The 26,211-nt window shown below is 39.2% G+C and overlaps 1 protein-coding gene across 1 annotated transcript in view; it reads right to left on the bottom strand.

The window, feature by feature from the left end:
• Window positions 1-6,652: 6,652 nt before the first annotated feature.
• Window positions 6,653-26,211, bottom strand: part of Dcaf10 (DDB1 and CUL4 associated factor 10) — a 41,537-nt gene continuing 21,978 nt past the window's right edge. The window contains exons 3-7 of the mRNA XM_038347370.1: window positions 24,603-24,800; window positions 11,706-11,908; window positions 10,858-10,968; window positions 9,154-9,299; window positions 6,653-7,718 (exon numbers count right to left, since the gene is read on the bottom strand). Coding sequence (XP_038203298.1) covers window positions 7,350-7,718; window positions 9,154-9,299; window positions 10,858-10,968; window positions 11,706-11,908; window positions 24,603-24,800 — 1,027 coding nt within the window. The 3' untranslated portion in view covers window positions 6,653-7,349. The remainder of the gene's footprint in view (window positions 7,719-9,153; window positions 9,300-10,857; window positions 10,969-11,705; window positions 11,909-24,602; window positions 24,801-26,211) is intronic.

Here is a 26,211-nt window from a genome sequence, read left to right as displayed (position 1 = left end):
AGACATTCTCACTAGAGTCAGAAGGAACATAGCCCACTCGTGCCTTGACTTTTGCGTAGGGACCCATGTTGGACCCACGGCTGGAATCTCATCCTTGTACTAGTTAAAGCGCTAACTAAGGTCATGAGAGTTTGTTATAGCACTAATAGGAAACTAATATGTATTATTTAGAATGCAAATTTCTTATCCAATTAAAATACTTGATTTGCCTTTTTTGTTGTTTTTAATCTCACTATGTTACTCTGGCCTTAAGTTTGTGATAATCTTGCCTCAACCTCTCAAGTGCTGTACTACAGGCACCATGCCCAGCTAAAACACCGTTTTTAAGTAGTGAAAGAAGTAACAGTGAAACTTAGAGCTACAATTTAAGTCAGTTCGTCTATTTGGCAAAATAATCTGAATTGAATGAAAATCGTTCTTGTTTGTTGAGTTTTGGGATGGGGTCATGCTATATCACCTAAGCTGGCCCTGCCCGGGCACAAGTGATCTTTGTGTTTCAGCCTCCAGAGTGCTTGGAAGTACAGACCTGCGCGGCTCACCTGCTAAAATCACTCTTACCTCTCTTGTACAGGGAGAAACTTAGAACTTTGACTTTTAAGTGTTATGCCTTTTCATATTTTTTGTTGTTTTTCAAGACAGGGTTTCTCTATGTATAGCCCTGACTGTCCTGGAACTCACTCTATAGACCAAGCTAACCTCAAATTTGGAGATCCGCCTGCCTCTGTCTCCCGAGTGCTCGGATTAAAGGTGTGTGCCACCACTGCCCAGCTTTGCATGTGTTTTTAAATGGCAATAGATTAATATAATAGCATAATTGGTAAATAATCAAAATGTGGAGCCAGGCTCCTACTGGTGGCACATGCCTTTAATCTCAGCACTCAGGAGGCAGAGGCAGGTGTACATCTATGAGTTTGAGGTCAGCCTGATCTACATAGTGAGTTCCAGGCCAATAAGAACTATATTGTGAGCCTCTTTCTCAAGTAAAAAACCCCTGAGAAAAAACAAAACAAAAAATTTGACATGAATTCATCATTTCTTTCTGGAGGTTACATGATCAGAAAAGTGATTATTAGTCTACTACTGCCTCTGTCTCAACCTTATGGTCAGTCCTGATCTAAAAATGCATAATCATACACAAAAGTGTATCAATGTTTGCAAGTAACATTTATTTCTTAAAATCACATAATGAGGTAGACATGTACCAAGATATTCAGGGCACATATAAAGGTTTAATGAAACCTGGAGATTTTATGTAGGTATGTGTGATGGTCATCTGTAATTCTGTCTATCCACTCAAAGGCATAAAATAATTCAATGGAAAAGGTAAATCCATTTTACAGTCTTAGAAAGTTTATCTATTCTGAAATGAACATTTCACTTACCAAAACCCTTCTGTAGCTACCTTTAAAGATAGGTGGACGATGTGCAATTTACAGTTCTTACAATGTCCTTCTAGGTAAGAACTACTTAATGTGTGAGCCAACAGCCACATGAGAATGCACTGCTGCTCCTCCCAGGTTTACAATAGGTTGGATGTAAACAAGCACGGAGCCTAAATAACTCCACAACCTTGTAATGCCAGCCCGGTTGATATCTGTTTCCTATGCTTCTATAAAGACCTTAGTTTTATCTCAGTTCCCTGAGTACCTAGAACCAGATATATACTAGAGTTCAAGTCCATGTTCAATGAGAATTAGAACCCTGATTTAGCTTTCAAATACCCAGAGGAAGACAGCCTACTATTTAAAAACAAAACCACCACCCCCCAAACAAACAAAACCACCCAAAACAAAACAAAACCCAACCACCACCATCTGATACTGCCTCTGGGGCTCTATAATTTCTCCATCAAATTCTGGCTTCATGAGAACTTGAGGCCGCACATAGTGAAGGTTCATTTGACTCATTCAACAGGTATTTATTGAACAACCACTCTGTCAGATCCTCTCCCGGGCACCATGGATCCAAGAATAAAGAAGATAGCCCTGCCCTGAAGGAGCGCACAGTCTAGCAGACAAATCAATAGCACCTTAGACCCTGCGACAAAGTGTTCCAATTGGCAGTTTTTTAACTAGAATATTCCAAGTTTGTCAAAAACAAACCTAACGTTTGACCAAAAAGAGCCTTGGGAAAGCTACAGATTCGGCCTATCTTAAAGACTGTGACTGGATTTAAATCCTGAACATTATTTTATTACTCCTGGGGGGGGGGGGTTATCACCTACAGTGACATTTCTATATACATACATTCAAAAGATGTGTGCATCAGATGTGCTCCTCAGGCCTTTTGACTGAACCTCTGTCAGCTCATTTATGGCAAACTGGAGATTTTCCTGTTGGCGATAATTTCCATTATTTGAACGGGAGCAGTTCTCAGGACAGTGGCAGGAGTTATCTCTAGGATGTATGTGTTTGGTGGCCTTTAGAGTGATATCAGGCATACATTTCAATGGTTTAGGTGGCATCTCTATAGTCCTAAGCCTACCTGGAGCTTCCTTTTCCTTTTCTGCACTCCTGTTCTTAGGAACGGGCAGGACCCCTCTGACGTGGGGGTCCTTCTGTGTGTGTTGCTTACCCCTTGCAGATGGAGCGCTATTGCCGTTCAGTGCTAGTCTGGGATCCAGCAGCAGCTCTGGTTTACACATCCCTTACTTGCTTGCCCCACCTTTAACGGTGGGCTTCATTTTTCAGGTGGTGAGTAGAACACAGCCAAAGGAGCTGCCTCACTGTGTGCCCAGAGTCTGCCCAGTCATTTTTTTAGGCAGCGAGCAGGACTGGCTGACTCATGTCACAGCCCATAAGACAGCACAGAACAAAGTAGGAGCCTGTTAGAAACAGGCGTGCTGATAGAATACATTACTTTGCAATATACATTTTTAAAGCTAACAATGAGGCAAATACATAGTTGAGGGAATATTCCTAAGAGATATTTCCCACATTTCTATAGCCCTTTGTGTTCTATGAAATATTCTACATGTATCAGAGCTCGTTGTGTATTTGCAATAATACATCATGAATGTAATGTAACTTCATCATGATAAAGTGAATCAGACCGAGCATGCTGTTTAAGAAGGCAGAGAGGTAGACTACCATACCTATGGAGACTTGCATCAAAATAACTACAAATTTAAAATTTTGGCACTTAAGAGATACACATTAGTTATCCAAACAAAATCCACATATATGGATTCCTTCATGACCAACAGGTGTTACTGAATGGATCTATACAGCACCCAAGGACCACTGGTCACTGAATGAGGATGATTGTCTTCAGGAAGTTACCAGACCATATCCCCTACTTTTATAGAAGTCAAATGAAAGCCTGGCATGGTGGCATGGTAGTGCACACTTGGGAGGCAGAGGCAGAGGCAGAGGGAACTCTGAATTGGGGGCCAGCCTGGTCTACACAGCAAGTTCCAGGACAGTCAGGTCTACACACAGAAACCGTGTCTCAAATAAATAAAAATAAACTAAAAGCCAAGTGTAACAGATACGTAGGGACACAGTACTGCATGGTCCAGTGTGAGAGACACCAGTCTTCTAAGGGATTCTTGGGGTGTTTCCTCTCTGCTCCCCTTCTAGAATGACAGCCTTTAAGATTACATGAGCTGACCTGGTCCTAGATGCAGGAGTGGGGAACATGAACTTTATATTTTCCTTTGCATTGTTCCCTTCAAACTTATTGTGGCTTTTTCTTAGGGATCTAACAGGGAGAAATAACAAAACAGACATGATTGGGTTTTGTGAAAAAACAAAAAGACACTTAAAACAAACTGGGACTCACTGTATAACTTTGGCTAGCCTGGAACCTTAGCATGCAGACCAGGCTGACCTCAAGCTCACTGAAGATCCACCTGCATCTCTGCTTCCCCTGCGCTGGGATTAAAGGTGTGTGCCACCACCAGCTGTGATCACTTTTTTTAAAAATAATTTTTATTTTATGTTCACTGGTGTTTTGAATGCATGTATGTCTGTGTGAGGTGTCAAGCCCTGGAACTGGAGTTACAGACAGGTGTGAGCTGCTATGTGGGTGCTGGGAATTGAATCTGGTCCTTTGGAAGAGCAATCAGTGCTCTTAACTGCTGAGCCATTTCTCCAGCTCTATAGTCACACATATTTTTAAAAACAAGACTCTTATTTTAGCCCTTCATTTCCTGATTGAAAATAAGCAACTACTGTATATGTGATGCACCTAAGTCATTCAACATAGCATTCTCATTAACAGGTGTTCTGAAGGAAGCTTAGTCAGAATAACTTAGTTACCAAAATTTACCAACAATAACTTCATTATCAATTATACTTCTACCAATTATAATAGAAATGTCTGAATAAAACAGTAAAAAGTACCAGATTTTCAGACTGTTCAAATGGGACCTTAAAATGGTAATATGTAACTTTTCCCAATAGTACAGGTCTTCTGAGGCCCTTCAATTCTTGGTTAACACTGTCTGATTTTTGTCTTGGCCCTGACTCTCCCTCAGAGAGGGTGAAGGTTCCCCACGGCAGCATTTGCTGGCTCTTTTCAGTTCTCATCTCTGTGGCTTTGCTTTCACACAAAGCTAACCTCTACATTTTCAACACCACGAGTGCTGCTTGCTTTATTTTTAGCTTAGGAATGGCCCACATGTATGCCTGGGGTGATGATCTGCAGTCTCATGGAAACATCAGTGTTTGAAATGTTCTATGCAGCACTGAAGGCAACACGGCCAGCCTTGTAATAAGATTTTGCAGAAGATCAAGCTCATACATTAACAGATCAAGGTAGCTCATCCTTCACAAACATTAACAGATCAAGGTAGCTCATCCTTCACAAACTAAGGGGCAGAATGATAGAGAAGTCAGTACAGACTTAGTAATAAATAAACAGGCAAACCTAGGTCTGAATCCAGAGCTGCTTGGGAGGGAGCCTTGCACAGCCTGAATTTGATGCCCCCCCCCCCCCCAGGAAAACCAGAGAGAGAGAGCATAGACTCCAGATAACAGCTCGGTTATCATAAGAGGAAATAAAAAGCATCCCTCTTAGATAATTGCATTTGCATCCTTCTGAATTCTCCCATCCAGGCCTGACCCCCCCCTTAGCTTCTAAGGTGAGTTCATGTGCATTCAAGGGTAGTATGGCTGTAGACTATCATTCTGAACTTTGTATTTGCAACAAAGAACACAGCAAAGAAGTAACTCACCACCTTAATATACTTATGTCTAAATTAGCTATAGAAGCAAGCCTATGATTTTCACTGTACTTTGCTGTTTTTTCAATGACTACAAAATTTCCAGCTTTTCTAACATCTATGATAAGATCTAATTTTTAAAGACTGCCCCAGAGCTAGCATTGTTCTTTGGGAGAAACAAGCTCTTACAGGTGTGTGAATGGCTGATGGGTACTATAAAGAACTGTGCATTTATTCGTGTATTTGGGCTGTTTCAACATTTCTGTAAGGATTAAATACCTTTTTTTGCTATGGGTAAAACTCTCAGCATCTACTCCCATGGTTACCTTTTCCAGTCTAATCATCTTATTCACAATAATATAACCTAAAGACAAAATGCCCATAATCACTGATGTTTTGGTTTGGTTTTGTTTTTTAAGACAGGGTGTCTGTAGTTTTGGAGCCTGCCCTGGTACTCGCTCTGTAGGCCAGACTGCCTCTGCCTCCTGAGTGCTGGGATTAAAGGCATGTGCCACCACTGCCCAGCTGTCACTGATGTTTTTAATAGCCATAATACAGTAGAAACTGCCTTGAGCGAGGAATTAAGAGACTTGAAGCTCTGGCCTTCCCACTAACTTTGTATGACCTTAGGCAAATCATTTAACTTTCATTTGTCTAATGATGAAATGAATACCATTTCAAGTTATATGCTACTCTAAAATTGCTATTGTTGATTTATTATTATTACTGTTTAAACAGATGAAACATCTTGTGGGAATTGTGTTAAGCACCAAATGGGCATAGAAATACCTACTGCAATTTCAGGTTGTTTTCAAACTATGACCTGGAGGCCACCTGGATGTAGATGATTTAAGGTTCTGTTTATAAACAGAGTCTGGTCCTTTCCCTGCCTAAATCAGTCTTCCAAGGTCAGGCCCAGATCCTTGCATTTTTCACAAATCCTTCAAGGATTATACTGCATCCTAATATTTGAGAAACACTGGCCTAAAGGGTATGTGACCAAAGAGAGCAAGGCTATGCATAGCTTAAATTATTCCAGTTTCTAACATATCTCAACACAGTGCCAATCAATGTAGCAGAGACTGAAAGAATGCTGCCCATTCAAGACAGGAGTAGCATTGCCTTCACACCTTGCCTGATACTTTCCGTGACCAAAGCAGAGCCAGTAGTGCTACTCAAGTCGCAGACTATCAGGTTTATGACAGCAGCTAAAGGACTACAGCTCCCTTCTTAGTGAAGGCGAGAGCTGAGTTTACGCTCTCTGGCTGAAGGAATAAAGACAATAAAATCTTTTATTTTCCTTCCACCCCATTACTGTAAACAGCTCATCTGTGTGATTCAAAGAATCACAGCCAATCTAAGCCAACTTAGTCTTCTCACTCTATGGCCAGAAACTGTACCAACCTAATAAATCTTCTGTACAACAGAAATGACCGAGCTTATTCCTTTCCTTTCCAATGCTGCTGACAGGAACAAAATACCAAATAAAGACACATGCTGGAGATTTTAAATTCATACAAGTAAAATAAATTACAATGAGGTTGCAATATTTTTCTAGAATTTCACAACAAAAATCTCACATGAGATAACTTGTATAATTTTAACAGGAAATTTTAAAAGGATATTTTGTTGCAAGAGTATCAGTTATGAGAATAATGCTGTTATCTGTGCTCAATATTTGACAGCAACTTTAAAGGCCAAGTGTACTGATAAATGAAGATGAACTTTCTTTTTTTCAACAAGTGGTGTGCCAACATCCAACTTCTGGGTTTTATTTAACACTAGTGCCACAGGTTTTTCCTCATTCCAACCATGACTCTTATCCAATGCTCACAAAATTCATACCAAAATAAAATGGGGGGGGCAAGGAGGAGTGATAGAAATAGGGATAGGGGAGAGAGAAAAAGAGCCACATGCAAAATAACTAGGAAAACCCAAACTCAGAGGCACAGACAGCAGGAGCAAAGGAATGCCAACAGACGATGCTGCATGGTCGAAATGGAGATGCCCAGATGATGCTGGATGGCCAAGGACTCGGGTCACATGTGTGTTCACCAACCCATAAGAACCAATATCTTGACCAAGACTTATAAGATCTTCTAAAAAAAAAAAATACTTCACCTAAATTGAAGTAATTCATAAGCAAACACCAGAAGAGTTCCTCATTTGATGTAAGTTGTGCCTAAAACTTTGGCTGATACAGAGAGACCCGTCCACTAAGGCACCCTGAGGCAATCTGACAGTGTGTTGGAGAGAACTTTGTTGTCAGGACCACGTCATTGTGAGAGTACAGAGAGCGAATCACCCGCAGGGGGCTGGCTTCTTTGGGTAAACAGTCAACAAGCTCACTGCACTGCTTGTCAAATCCCAACAAGCGGATCCCGTAGCCATGTGGGGAAGAAATCATTCGTCCATCAGGGCTGAAGCAAAGTTCTTTGATGTAGCCCCTGCCAACATTAGCTTCTTCAATGTAATGAGTCAGCCGCAGGGAACATCGAGGTGAGATAGGCCGCACTGGAGCTCCTTCTTGGAATTCATAGACGCAAGTCCACTGGAGGAGAAAGGAGACAAAAGTTACAGATACAAACAGTATTACAGAAATACTCTTATTTCTGAGAAGCTCAAAAGAGATCCAAAACCACACGAGTGTTGCAAGAAATCAGTTAGAAGAATATCATCCCTCTTACCCAACTCTAGATTTATCTTCATAAGCTAGAGGTATTGTGTGCTATAGCTATAATGCTTTAAGACCTCTTGTTCCTGGGCTGGAGAGATTGCTCAGAGGTTAAGCGCACTGACTGCTCTTCCAGTGGTCCTGAGTTCAATTCCCAGCAACCACATGGTGGCTCACAGCCGTCTGTAATGGGGTCTGCTGCCCTCTTCTGGCCAGCAAGCATACATACATACAGAACATTGTATTTATTATTTACATAATAAATAAATAAATCTTAAAAAAAACCCAACTCTTGTTTCTAAGGCTGCCTATGACTTCTATCAATACATTTTCTTTTCTTTTCTTTTTCTTTCTCTTTCTTTCTTTCTTTCTTTCTTTCTTTCTTTCTTTCTTTCTTTCTTTCTTTCTTTCTTTCTTTCTTTCTTTCTTTCTTTAGGGCAGCAACAATCCAGAGCTCAGAGTATTTCCGTCCTCTGCATATTTCAAAGGCCTTTCTGCCTTCCTTCAGTTTGGTCTGTAGAGCCAGTGAGCTCCTTGCAGACTCCTTCCTACCACAGTATTGAGATCCTAAGCTTTTTTTTGGGTTTTGTTTTGTTTTTTTGCTACAGGGTTTCTCTGTGTAGCCTTGGTTGCCCTGGAACTTGCTCTGTAGACCAGGCTGGCCTCAAACTCTCAGAGAACTGCCTGCCTCTGCCTTCTGAGTGCTGGGATGATCCTAAGTTCTTTTTAACTCTTCCTCCAGACATCAGTTTAGCCCCTTCATTTCTCAGTTTCCTCTGGTTTTTACACAGACAGTTATGATATCTCTTTTTTTTTCTTTTGGCTTTTCGAGACAGGTTTAGCTGCCCTAGAACTTGCTCTGTAGACCAGGTTGACCTCAAACTCAGAGAGACCCGCCTGCCTCTGTCTCCCAAGTACTGGGATTAAAGGTGTGCGCCACCACTGCCTGGTGGAACTATCTTACTAAACCCTAACCCTCACATTTAAGTCAGTTTAACTGAACAGCTTGGTGTAACATATATGGTTTTGTTTGTTTTTTTCTGTTATGGGGACAGAATGAAGAAGCTAGGCATGATATCAGCTGCTGATGGTCTTTAGTGTGCTTCTCAGCTTATTATAACAAAGCAGGAGAGGAAGAAGAAACTGGAAGGGAAAAAGCAACAGAGGAAGAGGTAGAGGAGTTGAGAAGCAGGGCCTTTGGTAGTATGTCCATAGGGCAGGGCCTGAGCCTGGTTATCAGCCTAAGGTCTGCACACAGGGCAAGGGCAATCTGTCCATTGAGCCCTGCTGAATGTGAAGCAGTAGCCTATACCTCCTGATCATCAGTGTTGCTTGAGCACCGAAGAAGGGTGGCCCAGCCTTTGGGGTGCAGCTGTAAAGATGTGATGCAGTTTCCACGATCTCTCTCACCAGGAACTTCAGGGGTTAAGACTTCAAGGCTATTTCGTGGTGAAACTCCTGAGATACAAAAAAATTAAAGATTTTGGATTTTTGTTACACAAGGACTAAGGTAGAATCAGGACTTCTGGCAACTACCTTCTTGCCTTCATCCCTTACTTTATTGCTTATACTATACCACATGTAAAACCATCTTAGCTCCCTTAATCCCAATATATGAGAATTTTACAGCAGGAATAACCAGTGATTGAAGGCATGAAAGATGAGTGGAGTCTTTTTTCCATTGGACCTATCTCTAAAGGTTCTTTATTTAATAACTGAAGTCATGTGAATGGAAGGAATCTAGAAGATTAAGGTCACAATTCTCAACTCAAAGAACTTACTGGTCTATAGGTCAAAGAACAAAATGCTTAGAATCCAGGACTGCCTTTTAGAAAAAGATCAGGACTTATGGTCCTTAAGGACGTTACAGATGCTCCTTTATACTGGGATTAATAAACTCGTCCAAAGCTGAGAATATTTAGGTTGTAATGCATTCAATACACCCAGCCCACTGAATATCACAACTCTGTGACAGCTTGCCCCACAGTATTAACTGTTTATTCTCACAACGGTGTGGCTAACTGGAAGATACCCTGTTACTTTCCAGAACCATGAGAAAAAGTAATACATATTGCTAGCCAGGAATCAAAGTTCAAAATGTGAAGTTTGGTTTCTGTTGAATGCATGCCACTTTATAACACTGTGAAACTGGAAAAATTGTAAGTTGAACAACTCCAAGTTTCTACCCATACTATAAATAGATAAAAAAAAACAAGGGTGAGAAACATATTCTTGGTGACTCTACTATAAGCCACATCATTTCCTTCAGCCTAGTTCCTAGTATGCCGCTGTTGCTGATCAGAATATACGAGAAACCCTTTTCACCATTTTCATGATGTCATAAGAAAGCAGCCTAGAAAAAACTTTGTTGTTGTTGCTGCTGATGTTTTTAGACAGGGTCTCATGTAGCCCAGACTGGTTTAGACGTCTCTGTAGATGAGGATGATCTTGAACTCTTGATACTCTTGCCTCTCCCAAGTGCTGGATAATAGGTTGTGCCACCAGGCCTAGTTATGCATACATACTGATTTAATTTTCATGGCATCCTTGTTCGGAATCTACATTTCTTTTCCTTTAATATTTTACTTATTTATTATGTATACAATATTCTGTCTGTGTGTATGTCTGCAGGCCAGAAGCGGGTACCAGAACTCATTACAGATGGTTGTGAGCCACCATGTGGTTGCTGGGAATTGAACTCAGGACCTTTGGAAGAGCAGGCAATGCTCTTAACCTCTTAGCCATCTCTCCAGCCCCCGGAATCTACATTTCTTAAATACAGTACCCAAGTACTTCATCTTCAAACTAGACCAAATCAAGGTTGGGCTGGGACAATAAAACCAATGCTTCCAAGAGGTTAAAGCACCAGGTGGTTGGTCTTTTCAAACGATGGCTAAAAAGCAACATAGGACCTCATTTTTCTTGGATTTTGTTTTTATGGATTAAAACTAAACCAAAGAAAGCTATTTGATAGAAATCTATTGCTGTAAGGTTGTAAAGCCAGCTTTTAACCTACCTTCTCGTTGAGAGGCTCGTGACATGTGTTTCTCAGTTGAGTTAGAATCACTGTGATGACAAGGTGAACCAGAAACTCTAGAACCAGAAGAACTTGATGAAGTGGTCAAATCTTGAAAAGAAAACCAAACAATAAACCTAGAATAACTCTTACAGTATCTTTTAATTTTTTAATTATCTACTTGAACTTTTAATAGCTTCACCCTGCATTTCTGGCAGCTGCACACTTCTGGGGAGTCCTTGACAGACTGATTTCCTGTGACATTTGCAACTAGAATCACCAATAGAAAACTGAACAGCTTTTTGGTTTTTCAGTCAAAAACAGACAACTTCAGGGGTGTTCTTCACACACTTTTAGTCCTAACACTTCATTTCCAGATGTAGATGCAATATGCTGCCTATCGGATATACTGATATAGCATTTAAAGGTTTATGAGCCCCAGCTTCATTTAAGTTTCTGAAATCAGCAGTGAAAAAAGAACAAGGCTTGGCGAAAGGATGGTCAGCTTGTGAGTGGACATGGAGGTGCAGGATAGTTACAGACCTAGAGCTCTTGGAGTGATTGTAACTCAACATCCTAAAATAGGAACCATGGTCACCATTAAGTTCAAGGCAGGGATGGCGATTCTCTGGCTAGGAAATCAGAAAGAGCTCTTAGAGCTAAGAGTCTTTCTAGAGGCACAGGTTAATGTTATTGTTGGTACACACAGATCATTGCCCATTCTTGGAAAGCCATGAATAAGCTTCCTAAAGAACAGCTTGATTTTCTGTTCTTTTCCCTGCTCACATTTAGAACAAAACCTCTGTGGCTCAGATTCTTCAGAAAATCTTTTAATTAGAAAATCTTACCTGAACTTGAAGTAGTTCTTCTTGCTCTCAAAATGGGATAGCTGCCTACTTCTAAAGACTTAGTTAAGTCCAGATCGTGCAAAATCAAAAGATATCCAGAGGATGTTGAGATCAACATTTTAGAACAATCTGGTGTTAATCTCATTCGCATAAGAAAACGTGTATGAAAGAATTTCTTATGTGGACACCCATCTTCTGTGCACCTAAGAAGAAATCAGACCAACACACCTAGTGTTACCACAGATAGGATGGTTTGTAGTCCCAGTCAAATTGCTTTACTCTTAAAGCAGAACTGCGAGCCATGCTTTATGCTGTTTTACTTTTACTACCTCACCTTAGTCTCCAACTCTTCTTTTGAGATCATTTTCTGAATATACCGTCACAATTTTTAAGTAAAACTTTACTGAAGTGAACTCTCACTCATGCCTTTGACTCTTTTTTTTTTAAAAAAATATTTATTATGTATACAGCTAGCCAGAAGAGGGCACCAGACCTCATTACAGATGGTTGTGAGCCACCAAGTGGTTGCTGAGAATTGAACTCAGGACCTTTGGAAGAGCAGGCAATGAGCCATCTCTTCAGCCCCATGCCTTTGACTCTAAAACAAAGGTTTCCCTGCATATCCAGTGGGGAAGACAGGGACTCCTCACCACATGTGCAAGACTATCTCAGTGCTGCTATTCATCGTCTGCTATTGCCTGCTACTCAGGATATTTTTTCTACACTTTCTTCGGCTGATCTTTTTGTCTTTAGAATCCTGCAATTTTACTTTGAGTCATAAGAATTTAGATTTTTATTTATCTTTATGGAGATTCCTAAGAGTCTCTAAATCTTTATATAGTCAAATATTCTGAAAATTTTAGTCATTATCAATATTGCCTCTCACCCATTTCCTCTATTCTTTTTGGTGATTGTAAAAATCATGAACCATAGGGGGCTGGAGAGATGGCTCAGAGGTTAAGAGCATTGCCTGCTCTTCTAAAGGTCCTGAGTTCAATTCCCAGCAACCACATGGTGGCTCACAACCATGTGTATAGGGGTCTGGTGCCCTCTTCTGGCCTGCAGACATACACACAGACAGAATATTGTATCCATAATAAATAAATATATAAAAAGAAAAAAATCATGAACTTACAATAACCACAGAAAATCATAACCATGTGGGCCCTAAGGATTAAATGTAGGCTGCAGGCATATTGGCAGGCACCTTCACCCACTGAGCCACCTTGCCAGCCCATAAAACATATTGAAAATTTTAAAAGGAAGAGCTGTGACTCATTACCCAAAAGATGAATAGTACTAGCCCATTAAAAGGCCTCTCTTTCAACTATATCTTACTTTTGCTTCAAGCACTCAAGTCTTATATAGCAGAATATGGGTAGCTAGTTAGTTACTATGTTTTGTTTTTGTGACAGGGTTTCTCTGTGTTACTTTGGAGCCAATCCTGGAAGTAGCTCTTATAGACCAGGCTGGCCTCCAACTCACAGAGATCCACCTGCCTCTGCCTCCCGAGTGCTAAGATTAAAGGCGTGCACCACCACCGCCCGGCACTAGTTATTATGTTTTATTCTCCCTATGTCGTCTGTCCTCCAAAAACACTTCCTATTTATGTTTTCTCTATTAGAAGATTTTCTCGATCATCTAATTATCACTAGTCACTGGGAACTCTGAGTACAGGGTTGGGTGAAGTCATTTCTGAGGAAGCTCTCAGTGCTTAGGTCTTTGGGTTGACAACTGAAAGAAACCCACTCAGTCACCTTGGCTTCAGCAAGGCATTGAAGTCCCAACTGTTTCTGGCATCCTTCAAAATGGCAATATTTTCTATATTGCCCTCCTTACCAAAATAGAAACTTCAAGTAAAATGATGCACTGCCCATTAGAAGGGGTAGAGAATAGACCTTGAAGTTCTTAAATATTTCTCATTCAAATTTCCCCTTTAGCTACTCCTTTCAGTACAGGATACCCAGAGTTGTCAACTCCTGTGGTTTTTGAGAATTCTGGGTAAACTCAGTAAAGTCTTAAACTTTTCCCTCTGAAACTCAAGATTTAGCTTTCTTTTAAAAATTTACATTTATTTATTTATTTTTGTGTGTGTGTGTGATATGTGTGCAGGTGCCTGGGGAGGCCAGAAGATGGTGTTCAACCCCCTAAAGCTGTAGTTACTAGCAGCTGTGATCCAGCTGATAGGGTGCTAAAAACAGTGCAGGCCTTGGGCTGGAGAGATGGCTCAGAGGTTAAGAACATTGCCTGCTCTTCCAAAGGTCCTGAGTTCAATACCCACCAACCACATGGTGGCTCACAACCATCTGTAATGCGTTCTGGTGCCCTCTTCTGGCCTGCAGGCATACACACAGACAGAATATTGTATACATAATAAATATATAAAAAGAAAACGCATGTCTGGAAGAGCAGTGAGTACTCACACTCGGAACCATCTCTCCAGCCCGAGGATTTAGCTTTCTTAAACTTCTTGAGTGAGACTGCCTAAACTGCAGTTGTTAAATCAACTGACATTCTTCTACCTGCCTCCCAGATTCTAAAATCCATAGTCAAGCCTCTTCTGTTTTCCTAACATTTTAAGTTCATGTCTGACCTCCTACCCTACACCCTCTTGGTTTTTGAGACAGGGTCTCATTAAGTAGCCTTGACTGTACTGGAACTTATTATGTGGACCAAATTGGAAATGAACTTGCTGTGATTCTACTGCTTCTGGGATTATTGTAGTTTTTGAGCCTTCTTATCTATAGGTTTTATTTATCTCATAAAGACTTAAATTTAGGTCTTACAATTAGCATAAAGACTATCCATTTTCTGTGAAATTATATACTGTAGCTACATGTGGAGACATACCTGTAGTTTTAGCACTTAAGAGGCTAAGGCAAGAGGACCTTGAATTAGAGACTAGCTTGTTCTATAAAAATAAGTTCCAGGAACCCATCTCAAGATATACGTAACAATCTGGGTGTGATGGCACATGCCTATAACACAGCCCTTGGAAGGGTAAGGCTGGAGGATCAGGAGTTCAAGGTCATTCTCGGTTACCTCATAAATTGGAGGCCATTGTGAGCTATAAGAGACCCTGTCTCAAAAACAAAACCCCAACCACCAATCAAACAAATAAACTAAAAAATTATGTATTTATATTTGTGAATACATGTAAGTCTGTATATAAAACATATACACACTACTTTATTTCAAAAGTACCGGTATAGATGCTTATATACAACTCTGAAAGACAAGTTCAAGGATAAATTGGGCTACAAAATGAGATCTGTCTCAAAATTTTTTAAAAAAGGAAATCTTTTTAACTCTTTGTAAGATACACTCACAATGGGAACATGCACAATTTGTACATTATCTTATACCTAGTAATCTTTAGTTGGTTTTGTTTTTCTCCAATACAGGGTTTCTTTATGTATCCCTGGCCGTCCTGGAACTCACTCTGTAGACCAGGCTGGCCTTGAACTCAGAGATCCACCTGTCTCTACCTCCTGAGAGCTGGGATTAAAAGCATGTGCCACTACCACCGGGTCTTTATTTTTTATTAAAACATAGTACATACAATTGTATATGAAAATTGTGTATAGTTCTGGTATACAACATGATTTTTCTTTTTTTGTGTGGCTAGGGAACAAACCTGAGGCTTGCACATACTAAGCCTGTGTTCCACTACTGAGCTACATTCCCAGCCCACATGTTTTGAAATGTCTACATTGTTAAGCTAATAATTAACTTATTATTACTAATTAATAATTAACTATGTGTTACTTTATATACTTTCAGGAATTTTTGTTAGTCTCTCTATATAGCCCAAGTTGCTCTGGAATTCTCTATGTAGACCAGGCTAGCCTTGAACTCACAGAGCTATGCTGCTTCTGCCTTTCAAGTGCTAGAATTAAAAGCATATGGCATCTCTCAGGGATTTTTCAAGTATTATACACTGTTATTAACTATGGTTACTATGTTATATATTAACTATGGATACTATGTTATATAATCTATACCTCTTGAATTTCTTCTTCCTAATTGAAATTTTGTATCTGCTGACCAATCCCTCCCTTCTGCACCAGTTTCAGCTCCTTAGATAATTTACCACTATTCCAGTCATTGCTTCTCCAAGTCTACTTTTCTAATCTGTCATTCCATGTTTGGTTTATTTTATTTAAGATGTGTCTACTAGGCTCATCTATATTGCTGAAAAAGATTTCCATATTTTAAGGGGCTGAAGAACATATTGTGTATGTACCATATTTTAAACATCTATACATCTGTTGGGTGCTGTGCAATGAGTGACTGAGCACAAGCCTTTAGCAGCTGACTTCAGCTCCTCTGGATGTATACCTAGTAGAGAGACCGCTAGGTTATTATGGGAGTTCTTTCTTTCTGTCTTTCTGAGGAAATTCCATACTTTTCCATAATTTATATCTAACAATTTTGGTCAATGCTTACTAATTCTGATTATTTCTCTAAAGACTTTCTAGGATTTTTGTATAGACAAGTAGTTGGAAAGCTATGACTGTGGACCAAACTTGGTCCACTGGCTGTTTTTATACAGTGTGCATGAACATAGCCACATCAACTCATGTACTGTTCCTATGTGGCTGCATTGAAACCACACACTACCAAAAACTAAAATATTTATTACTTGGTTTTTTACAGAAAGTTTGTCTATACTTGAGAGCCACATAATCTGTGACTAATATTAAATTTCCAATCCACATACATACATGACATTTCTTTTATTGCACGACCTCACCCATGGTACTGAGGAGTAGTGGTGGGCATATTCTCTTTACCGATTTTATAGAGAAACTTCTGGAGGTTTATCACTAAATACTGTCCAGAGTACTGAGATGTCACCCAGTTATTATGTACACAATATTCTGTCTGTGTGTCTGCCTGCAGGCCAGAAGAGGGCAGCAGACCTCATTTACAGATGGTTGTGAGCCACCATGTGGTTGCTGGTAATTGAACTCAGGACCTTTGGAAGAGCAGGCAATGCTCTTAACCACTGAGCCATGTCTCCAGCCCCCTAGCACACACTCTTGTGTTTGACCCCCAACAGCACATAAACTGGCTATGGATGCACACACCTGCAATTCCAGAACTCAGAAGGTAGAGGTAAGAGGATAAGAAAGATTTCAACATCATTTTCTGCTACAACAGAGTTTCAGGCCTGAGCTAGGAATTTTGTCTCAAAAACAAACAAACAAAAAAAACCTGAATACTTTGTATACTTTGGTAAATTTCCATTTCTGTTTACAATCATTTGGTTTTCATAAAGTTTTATTGGGTAATAATTAACACACCATAAAATTCCCTCATTTTAAGTGTACAGTTAAATGATTTAGAAATTGTACAATCAATACACTATAGCTTTATAACATTTTCAGCATCTTTTTTTTTTTTGTTTTGTTTTTTTTGTTTTTCCAGACAGGGTTTCTCTGTAGCTTTTTGAAGCCTGTCCTGGAACTAGCTCTTGTAGACCAGGCTGGCCTCGAACTCACAGAGATCCGCCTGCCTCTGCCTCCCGAGTCCTAAAGGCGTCGCCACCACCACCCGTCTCGGTTCTTTTTCATTGCTAAACGGCACATATTTTTAAGTTAGATATGCTGCTTTGTTGTTTGTTTTTATCACTCTACACAGCCCTTGCTGTTCTGAACTCACAATGTACATCAGGTTGGCCACTGTCTCCCAAGTGCTGGATTAATGGCTTGTGCCACCATGCTCAACTGATATGCTACCTTGTGTTAATCTATTTACCACTTGAGAGATATCAGATTAGCTCCATTTTTGGAATCAATTATGAAAAATACTACTGTAAACATTCATGTACAAGTCTGGGTGTGCACATATATGCTCATTTTCTTGAGTAAACATACTTAGGAAGTAGAATTGCTGGGTCATAGGCTAGCTATAATATCTCATAAAGCTGGAAAGCTGAGCCAGGCATGGTATGGTAGCACAAACCTTTAATTCCAGCATTCTGAAGGCAGAGATAGGCAGATTTCTAAGAGTGGAGGCCAGCCTGTTCCACACAGTGAGCTCTAGGACAGCCAGAACTATGTAGAAAGACCCTGTCTCAAAACAAACAAAACCAGAAAGAAGCTGGCACACTGTAATTCCAGTAATGAGAATTCTAATAATAAGGTTTTCAGTAATGAATTCCAGTTTCCCACATTCTTGCCACTGTTATTAATAATATTGAGTCTTCAAACACAAACACGTAGTATCTCTCCATTCATTTACAACCTTTTTACTTTCAGCAATGATTTAGTTTTTACTGTACAAGTCATATATATGGCACACAAATGAACACACACACATTTATTTATTGTGTGCTCTCTTGCTGAACTATACTCCCAACATAAATCTTATACTTTTGTTAAATTTTTTCCTAAATTATCTTAGTTGTTCTGATGCCATTGTGAAATGGAAATATTTTTATTCATTTTTGGATTGTTTTTCTACTCATATATAAGAATAATTGGGTTTTGTGTATTAATCTTATATATCTGCTTATAAGTTGAGATACAGTTGTGTTTTGTATATTAATTAATTAATCTTGTGTATCTAGTCATATGTAAAAACATTATTGGGTTTTATATATTAATCTTGTATATTTCCTCATATATAAAAATGCAATTGAGTTTTGTGTATTAATCTTATATCTTACAGACTTGATGAACTTAGCTCTAGGGATTTTGTGGGCCCATCAGATTTTCTACACAGTGTGCAGATCCTTTGCAACTGAAGACTTATTTCTCTGTAGCCTGGATGCATTTTACTTTTCCTGTCTGACTGCGCCTCCACAGCCATGCTGTTCCTTCAGAACAATTTGGACAAAGTGATGTTAGCTCTGTCCTCAATCTTATGGGGCTTAGAAACTTTTCAACATTAAGTATTTATGACTTAAACCCCAAGTTTTTCATGGATGTTATCATTTTGAGGAAGTTCCTTTTATTCTTACTTGTATCACAAAAAGTTGTTAGTCTTGTTTAAAAAGTGCTTTTCTGATCTATTAGGATGATTATATGAAGCTTAAGCTTTATTAATATGATATACTACATTAGTTGATTCTTTAGACATTAAGCCAATTTGTATTCCTAAAATAAATTCTATTTGATTGTAATACATAATCTTTTCTAGATGTTGCTCAATCCGACTTTCCTTGTAAGTGAGCCTTTCTGACAGCTCCAAGCATGTCTAGAAGGCATCCTCTTTCCTTCCCAGCCCTGACACTGACTGAGAGGTTACTGAGTAGTTGTTTATCTTAGTTTGCTGATAGTACTAGACTGTGAAAAAGATTTTTTATGTTTTTATTTCATTGAGAGCTTCATATAGTATATTTTATCATATTTTTCCCTCCCCCAATTCCTCAAAGGTTTGGGTTGGGAAATGCTATATTTTTTGGTTGGTAAAATTCATTAGTAAACTCATTTGGGCCTGGTTTTTTAATTATGGGAAGATTTTAAAATCATCAATTCAACTGTTTTTTGTTTCTTTTCTATTCTTCATTTCCTTCTTTTTGATGTTGTTGCTCTTTTTCTAAACAGTGTTTCTCTTTGTAGCCCTGACTGTCCTGCGACTTGCTTAATGTGGGATTCCCCTCTGTATGCTGTGAATATCATTGGTTAAAAAAGGAACTGCTTTGGGCCTATAACAGAGCTATAGGGGAACAGAGCTAGGGCAGGAAAAACTAAAGGAAATGCTGGGAGAACGAGGGCAGAGTCAGAGAGAAGCCAGTAGCCCCACCAGTAAGCCACAGCCACATGGCAATACACAGATTAATAGAAATGGGTTAAATTAATACGTATGAGTTAGCCAATAAGAAGCTAGAGCTAATGGGCCAAGCAGTGATTTAATTAATACAGTTTCTGTGTGATTATTTTGGGGCTAAGCGGCCAGGAACTAACTAGTGGTTCTACACTTGCTCTGTAGACCAGGTTGGCTTTGAACTCACAGAGATCCGCCTGCCTCTGCCCCCAAGTGCTGGGATTAAAGGCATGCGCCATGACTGCCAGGCCCTAAGTATCTTTTATTTAACTTTTTTTTTGGTTTGCTTTTAAGACAAGGTCTTGCTAAGTATAGCACAGGCTGACCTCAAACTCGTGTCCTTCTGCTTCAGCTGACGTGTGGGTGTCACTATCTCAGTCTCTGTTAAGTTGGTTGGTGCTGTACTTTTGTTTTTTAATTATGACTGAATGTTGAATTTTATAAAACAGAATCATATAAATATCTAGTTTATCTGTTAATATAATTAAACCAATAGGATATCTATTCATTTTTAGAATAAATTCAACTAGGTTTGGTATTTTTGAGTTCCTATCTTTTTTAAAAGATTTATTTATTATGTATACAACATTCCTTCCATGTATGCTTGCATGCCAGAAGAGGGCACCAGATCTCATTATAGATGGCTGTAAGCCACCATGTGGTTGCTGGGAAATGAACTCAGGACCTCTGGAAGAGCAGTCAGTGCTCTTAACCTCTGAGCCATCTCTCCAGTCCTAGAATATTTTTTTTATCAGTTTTCATATTACATATTGGGATTTTCCTTTTTCCTTCTAACATTATCTTTGTTATGTTTGGCTACCCAAGTTATACTATAATAGTTTTAGGGCCAGGCGGTGGTGGCGCAGTTATACTATAATAGTTTTAGGGCCAGGCGGTGGTGGCGCACGCCTTTAATCCCAGCACTTGGGAGGCAGAGGCAGGAGGATCTCTGTGAGTTCGAGACCAGCCTGGTCTACAAGAGCTAGCTCCAGGACAGGTTCTAAAGCTGCAGAGAAACCCTGTCTCGAAAAACAAAAAACAAAAAACAAAACAAAAAAAAAGTTTTATAATGAGGTTTAAATCTCCTTTTCTAGAACCGCTCAGTTTAATTAGAATATTATTTATAATATTTGATAGAAGTCACCTACAAAACCATCTGTACTGTATTTTTTATTAGCAAATAGGTTTTAATTTAAATTTTTAGTAGATATGTTTTCATTTTTTGTCATTGAATTGTTGTAACATGCTGCCCACTGTAGGTGCTAGAAGCCAAACTGTCCTTGAAGAGAATAAAAGCTCTTAACCACTAAGCTATCTCTCCAGACCCCAATTTTTGTCATTTTGTAAAGGTCAAAGCAAAAGTAATATTCAGTACAGTATAAACACTGGGTACTTAGAATAAATGTGAGTGTATAAGGGGATTTCAGCTACTAGATCATGGGATGAAGAGTGGGCACCAGTAGGTGTGGGGTATGACTTAAGAGCACAAATATTTAATTAGTATGGCAGAGATTCACTATGTGTGGGTGCTGGGGATCAAACCTAGAACCTAGTGCAGCTATGTATCTAAGGTCCCATTGAGTTCAATCTTCTAATAGCAGCTTCTGCTGAACAGGGAATGTTGCTTAAATATCAAGACTTGATAAGAAGTCAATTCTCAGGGGCTGGAGAGATGGCTCAGTGGTTAAGAGCACCACTTGCTCTTCCAAAGGTCCTGAGTTCAATTCCCAGCAACCACATGGTGGCTTATAACCATTTGTAATGAAATCTGGTGCCCTCTTCTGGCCTGCAGACATACATGTAGACAGAATATTGTACACATAATAAATAAATAAATAAATATTAAAAAAAAGTCAATTCTCATTGGTCAATTTTACTGAGGTGCTGCTTTTGAGTTTGTTTTATTTTGATTTGATTTATTTGAAATAGGGTCTCACTGTGTAGGCCAGGTAGGCCTGAAACACTCTGTAATTTTCCTACTCAGTCTTTCAAATGCTAGGACTATATTAAAGAAGATGGCTAGTTCATCAAAGTTTTAATGTATATTGGTATAATTGTTGCTGAATTTTTTAGCTTTTAAATTATTTTATTATTTATTTCATGTGCATGTGTGGAGGACAGAGGACGACTTTCCACCAGGCAGACCTGGGGGCTGGCGGATTGACTCAGGTTGTCCGGTTTGGTGGGGAGAGGCTGTATCTACTGAGCCATTTCACTGGCCACGTGGTGCTGTTCTGAGATAGAATCCTACGGCCCTCCTGCCTCAGGCTCAGGGTTGGGATAACTGGTACACGTCACCACATCTAACTCATACTTTAGTTACAGCTCCTTTCTTCATTGCTATTATTTTTAATTGTCTTTAATTTTGAATCTTGGACCCTCCTCTATTTGATTAGCTTTTTTTATTACAAATTTTTATTTATTATGTATACAGGGTTCTTCCTGCATGTATCCTGCAGGCCAGAAGAGGACACCAGATCTTATTACAGATGGTTGTGAGTCACCATGTGGTTGCTGGGAATTGAAATCTTTACCTCTGAGCCATCTCTCCAACTCCTTGAATAGCTTTTCAAAGAATAGATTAAAAAAAATCCTTTTTTTCTTCTGGCTTTCTCAAGTCAGATTCTTATTATGTAGCTCTGGCTTTCCTGGAACTCAAAGAGATCCACCTGCCTCTGCCTCTCAAGTGCTGAGATAAAAGGTGCACACTATTGTGCCTGGCTGCATTTTCATTTTATTCTCTCTCTCTCTCTCTCTCTCTCTCTCTCTCTCTCTCTCTCTCTCTCTCTCTCTCTCTCTCTCTCTCTCTCTCTCTCGTGCACTAGTGTTTTGCCTTCGTGTATGTCTGTGTGAGTGTCAGATCCCCTTGAGCTGGAGTTAGACAGCTGTGAAATGCCTTGTGGGTGCTGGGAATTGAACCCGGGTCCTCTAGAAGAGCAGCCAGTGCTTACACTGAGCCACCTCTCCAGCCCTATATTTTCATTTTCAATGCTGATTTTATTTCTATTTTTCATTATTCCCATACATCTTTTATTGAGTTTATCCCACTTCTCAGTTTCATTGAATAAGTTTATCAACTTTCAGTCCTCTAATTTCATTATCCCTGGACTTTTTCTTTCTTCTTCCCTGACAGAATCTCACAATATGTAGCTTAGGTTAGCCTCAATCTCATCCTCCTCCTGCCTCGACCTCTTAAATGCTGGAGTTACAATGTGAACTACCATGCTAAGCCAAATGTGGGCACTTCTAATAACTGTGCTAACTAAATTGTACCGAGTTCAGAGAAAATTATTTGTGACAGCATTTCTTTGATAACTACTGTGCAGTTTAATACTAGTTGTTTTTGTTTTTTTGTTTTTGCTCTAGATCTGTTTGAAGGGATATATTTACTGTTTGGGGGAATAGAATTGAATAGAATTCTAAAAAAAATGTATGTCTTTAAATTTTCTAAAGCCTTATTCAATTTTTAAATCCCTTTTAAAAAGCATGGTGTGTGTGTATGTGTGAGAGAGAGAAGGAGAATATATCATGACATGTGTGTGGACTGATTATTTTATTAAGTTTTCACTAATTTGAAAATTACTTACATTCCTATTCAAATTTCCTTCCTAAATTAGCTCCCCACATTTATGTCTGCATTTTAAAAGATGTGTTTGTATTTCTTGAGAAACAATAACTCTGTCCTTCACTCCAACAGCTGGGTGTACCTAGAATTTTTTTTTTACCAAGAATAACTCCTTCTTAACATAACATCTGAAGGCTCCAATATGTCAACTATATTGATAATTCACCACCACTGTTAGCAACAAGCACAACAAGCCAAGCTTCAACTCTGCAAACAATTTCTCTGTAAGCGAACATTTTCTTGCAGTGCTTCACAACTGAGGTCACCGTATAAAACATGTTTTGTACGACAGGATCCTAGCTAAGCTCAGCTGGTACCAGCAGGCACCCTTTTCTTCCACAGACAATCCAAACCCACAAACCAAACAATCCCACCTATTATTTCTTTTTTTTTTTTTTTTCTTTTTGGTTTTTCGAGACAGGGTTTCTCTGTGGCTTTAGAGCCTGTCCTGGAACTAGCTCTTGTAGACCAGGCTGGTCTCGAACTCACAGAGATCCGCCTGCCTCTGCCTCCCGAGTGCTGGGATTAAAGGCGTGCACCACCACCGCCCGGCCCCACCTATTATTTCTAAACACGCTTCTAGATCAGAATCGTTCCAAATGAGAACTGCTTTTTTAATGCATGAAAATAAAATTTAAAAACTACAAAATAAATACATTTAGGACCAAAGAATGAGGAATATTTTTGTTTCACATAGGAAATAAAAATATTTTCCCTTATATTTAGAAAATTCATTTTATAAACCAATTCTCTTCATTAGATATATGCCTTGGTCTCCCGCCCATGTAATTCCCCCCATTTTCTTCTTTATTTTGCAGTGGTGGGCCCATGCAGGCTAGAAAAGCTCTCTGCTACTGAACTACATATACTCTTAGTTCTAAAATCTTTATAGCTTTACTACATGACTAAACGTAATAAAAGATGAAATCATGGTTTCCTTTTTTCGGCTTCCTCCTCCTCCTTTTTTTCTTTTAGGCTGGGTCTCTCTACATTGCCCTGTCCTGGAACTCTATATGTAGACCAGGTTGCTGAAAATTCACAGAGATCCTCCTGCCTCTGCTTCTCTGAGTGCTGGGATTAAAGGCCTGCAGCACCACACCTGTTCCTCCCACCCCACAGCCCCCAGACAGGAGCATCTCCTGTAGCCCACGCTATCCCCCAAGTTGCTATATAATCAAGGATGACCTTGAACTTTCGACCTTTCTATGTCTACCTCTAGAGTGCTGGGATAACATGCTTATATCACTGTGTCTGGCTGTATGTGGCGATGAAGAGCAATCGCCGGGCTTCGAGCATGCTAAGTAAGCATTCAATCAGCTGAGCCACGTCCCCAGCTCAGGAATCACTTTCCCTTGTTTTTCTCTCCACATTAAGCTAACTTTTTGACACCCCACTCCCGACTCTAGATCAGAATACTAAACTTGTTCACCATCTTTTCAAGACAAAAAAAAAGTTTTACAGTATTACATTCCTAACATGGTCTCCTATTTACAAACCTGTTAGTGTCCCATATAATGACATTTCCATCAAATCCTGATGTTACTAAGAGTCTTGTATTAGTATCATATTCGATGTTCTTCACCCAGCTAGTGTGACCATGTAAAGTGCATACTTTGGTGTTCAATTTTCTCAGATCCCATAGTGCTATTGTAGTATCATCAGAGCAGGTAGCAAATAGCCGGTTATCAAGAAATCTACAAAAGCAGAAAAGAAAAACTGGTTCATTTAATCTCTACTTAAAGAAAATATGATTTTAGAAACAATCTCTATACAACCAATGGAAACCAAAGGATTGCAACCTCCCTGTAGAACCCCAGCAATTCTGACACACTAGACAGTCCACAAAGACTGCTAATGAATACAAACACACTATAACTGGGCTATGTCACTGTTGATTTTATTTGAAACTAGAAATTGTGAATAGGTGTTTGGAGCATAGTTGGAGGAAGGAAGGAAGGATGGAAGGAAGGGAAAGGAGAAGGGGAAAGGGAGGAAAGGAAGTGAAAAGAAGGAAGGAAAGAACTCCAGAATCTTCCCAGGGATTGAAAAAAAAAGTTTAATAGAAAACAGATTTTAAGGATTCGACTGCTCAAGGGACACTCTATTAAACAAAAGATTCTAATAGAGATTTGTTACAAGTAATATCTCTTTATATTTATAACAAATTTACATACAAAACTTGCGTTTGAAGTGCCACCATTTAAATCTATTAATTCAAAAGCATTCCCCAAATAATCTCCAATGACAACATTTTATTAGTGAAGACTGTAAGACAGACTTATGCTACTTATGCTATAATATACACTTTTTATAATTTTTACTAATTTCCAAATCCTTAGTAACAACATATTCTCCCAGTCCTTAGTAACAACATACAAACACTTATAAACTGACCACTCACTTTTGTTTCTGTTTAATAGTAGCATAGTATCTTTAGCAAATACTGTTACATACAACTTCATAGTCTCCAGTAGAACAAATAAATTCTGGAGCTTCTTCCAACATAAAATTATATATAATTCTGTCTAGAATAAATATCAATATCCACACACAACACCATGACCTTACTGCAGTTTATCATGAATCTGTCTCTTTTGCTTGTTTTTAAGCCAACAGTCTACTTATTCCCAGGCTATCTCCCATCCAATACTAAGCAGGCTTAACCTCTGCTCAGAAGTACGGCACATGAACCTGCCTAGCACATTCGGGGCAGTATGGCCGTAGACTTACTTATAGTGGCTTTAATTCTAGGCTCACCTTCTTCCTCAATTTTGTTTTCTTTTTAATATTTAGTTGTCATCTCTTCCAGGAAGCCAGAACCTTTTTTTTTTTTTAAAAAATAAAATTCAGTCTTCTTTATCTAGTCTGAGTAGTTTACAAACATGCTATAAGCTCCCCAATCACTCTTTAATTTTGGGGTGCATGTGTGGTGTGTTTGTATGTACAGGATCACTTATGGAGTCAGAGGCTGTCTTCCTCTATTGTTCTTCACTTTATTTTTTTGAGGGAGGGGATCTTGACTGACGCTGAAGCTTGCTACTTCTGCTAGAATGGAGTTAAAAGTGAGTACCACTGAGTCCAGCTTTTGGTGGATGCTGGCGAGCT

Source organism: Arvicola amphibius, chromosome 11 (assembly GCF_903992535.2).
Source record: "Arvicola amphibius chromosome 11, mArvAmp1.2, whole genome shotgun sequence".
NCBI classification, from domain to species: domain Eukaryota; kingdom Metazoa; phylum Chordata; class Mammalia; order Rodentia; family Cricetidae; genus Arvicola; species Arvicola amphibius.
This window is presented reverse-complemented; position numbering and strand designations above follow the sequence as displayed.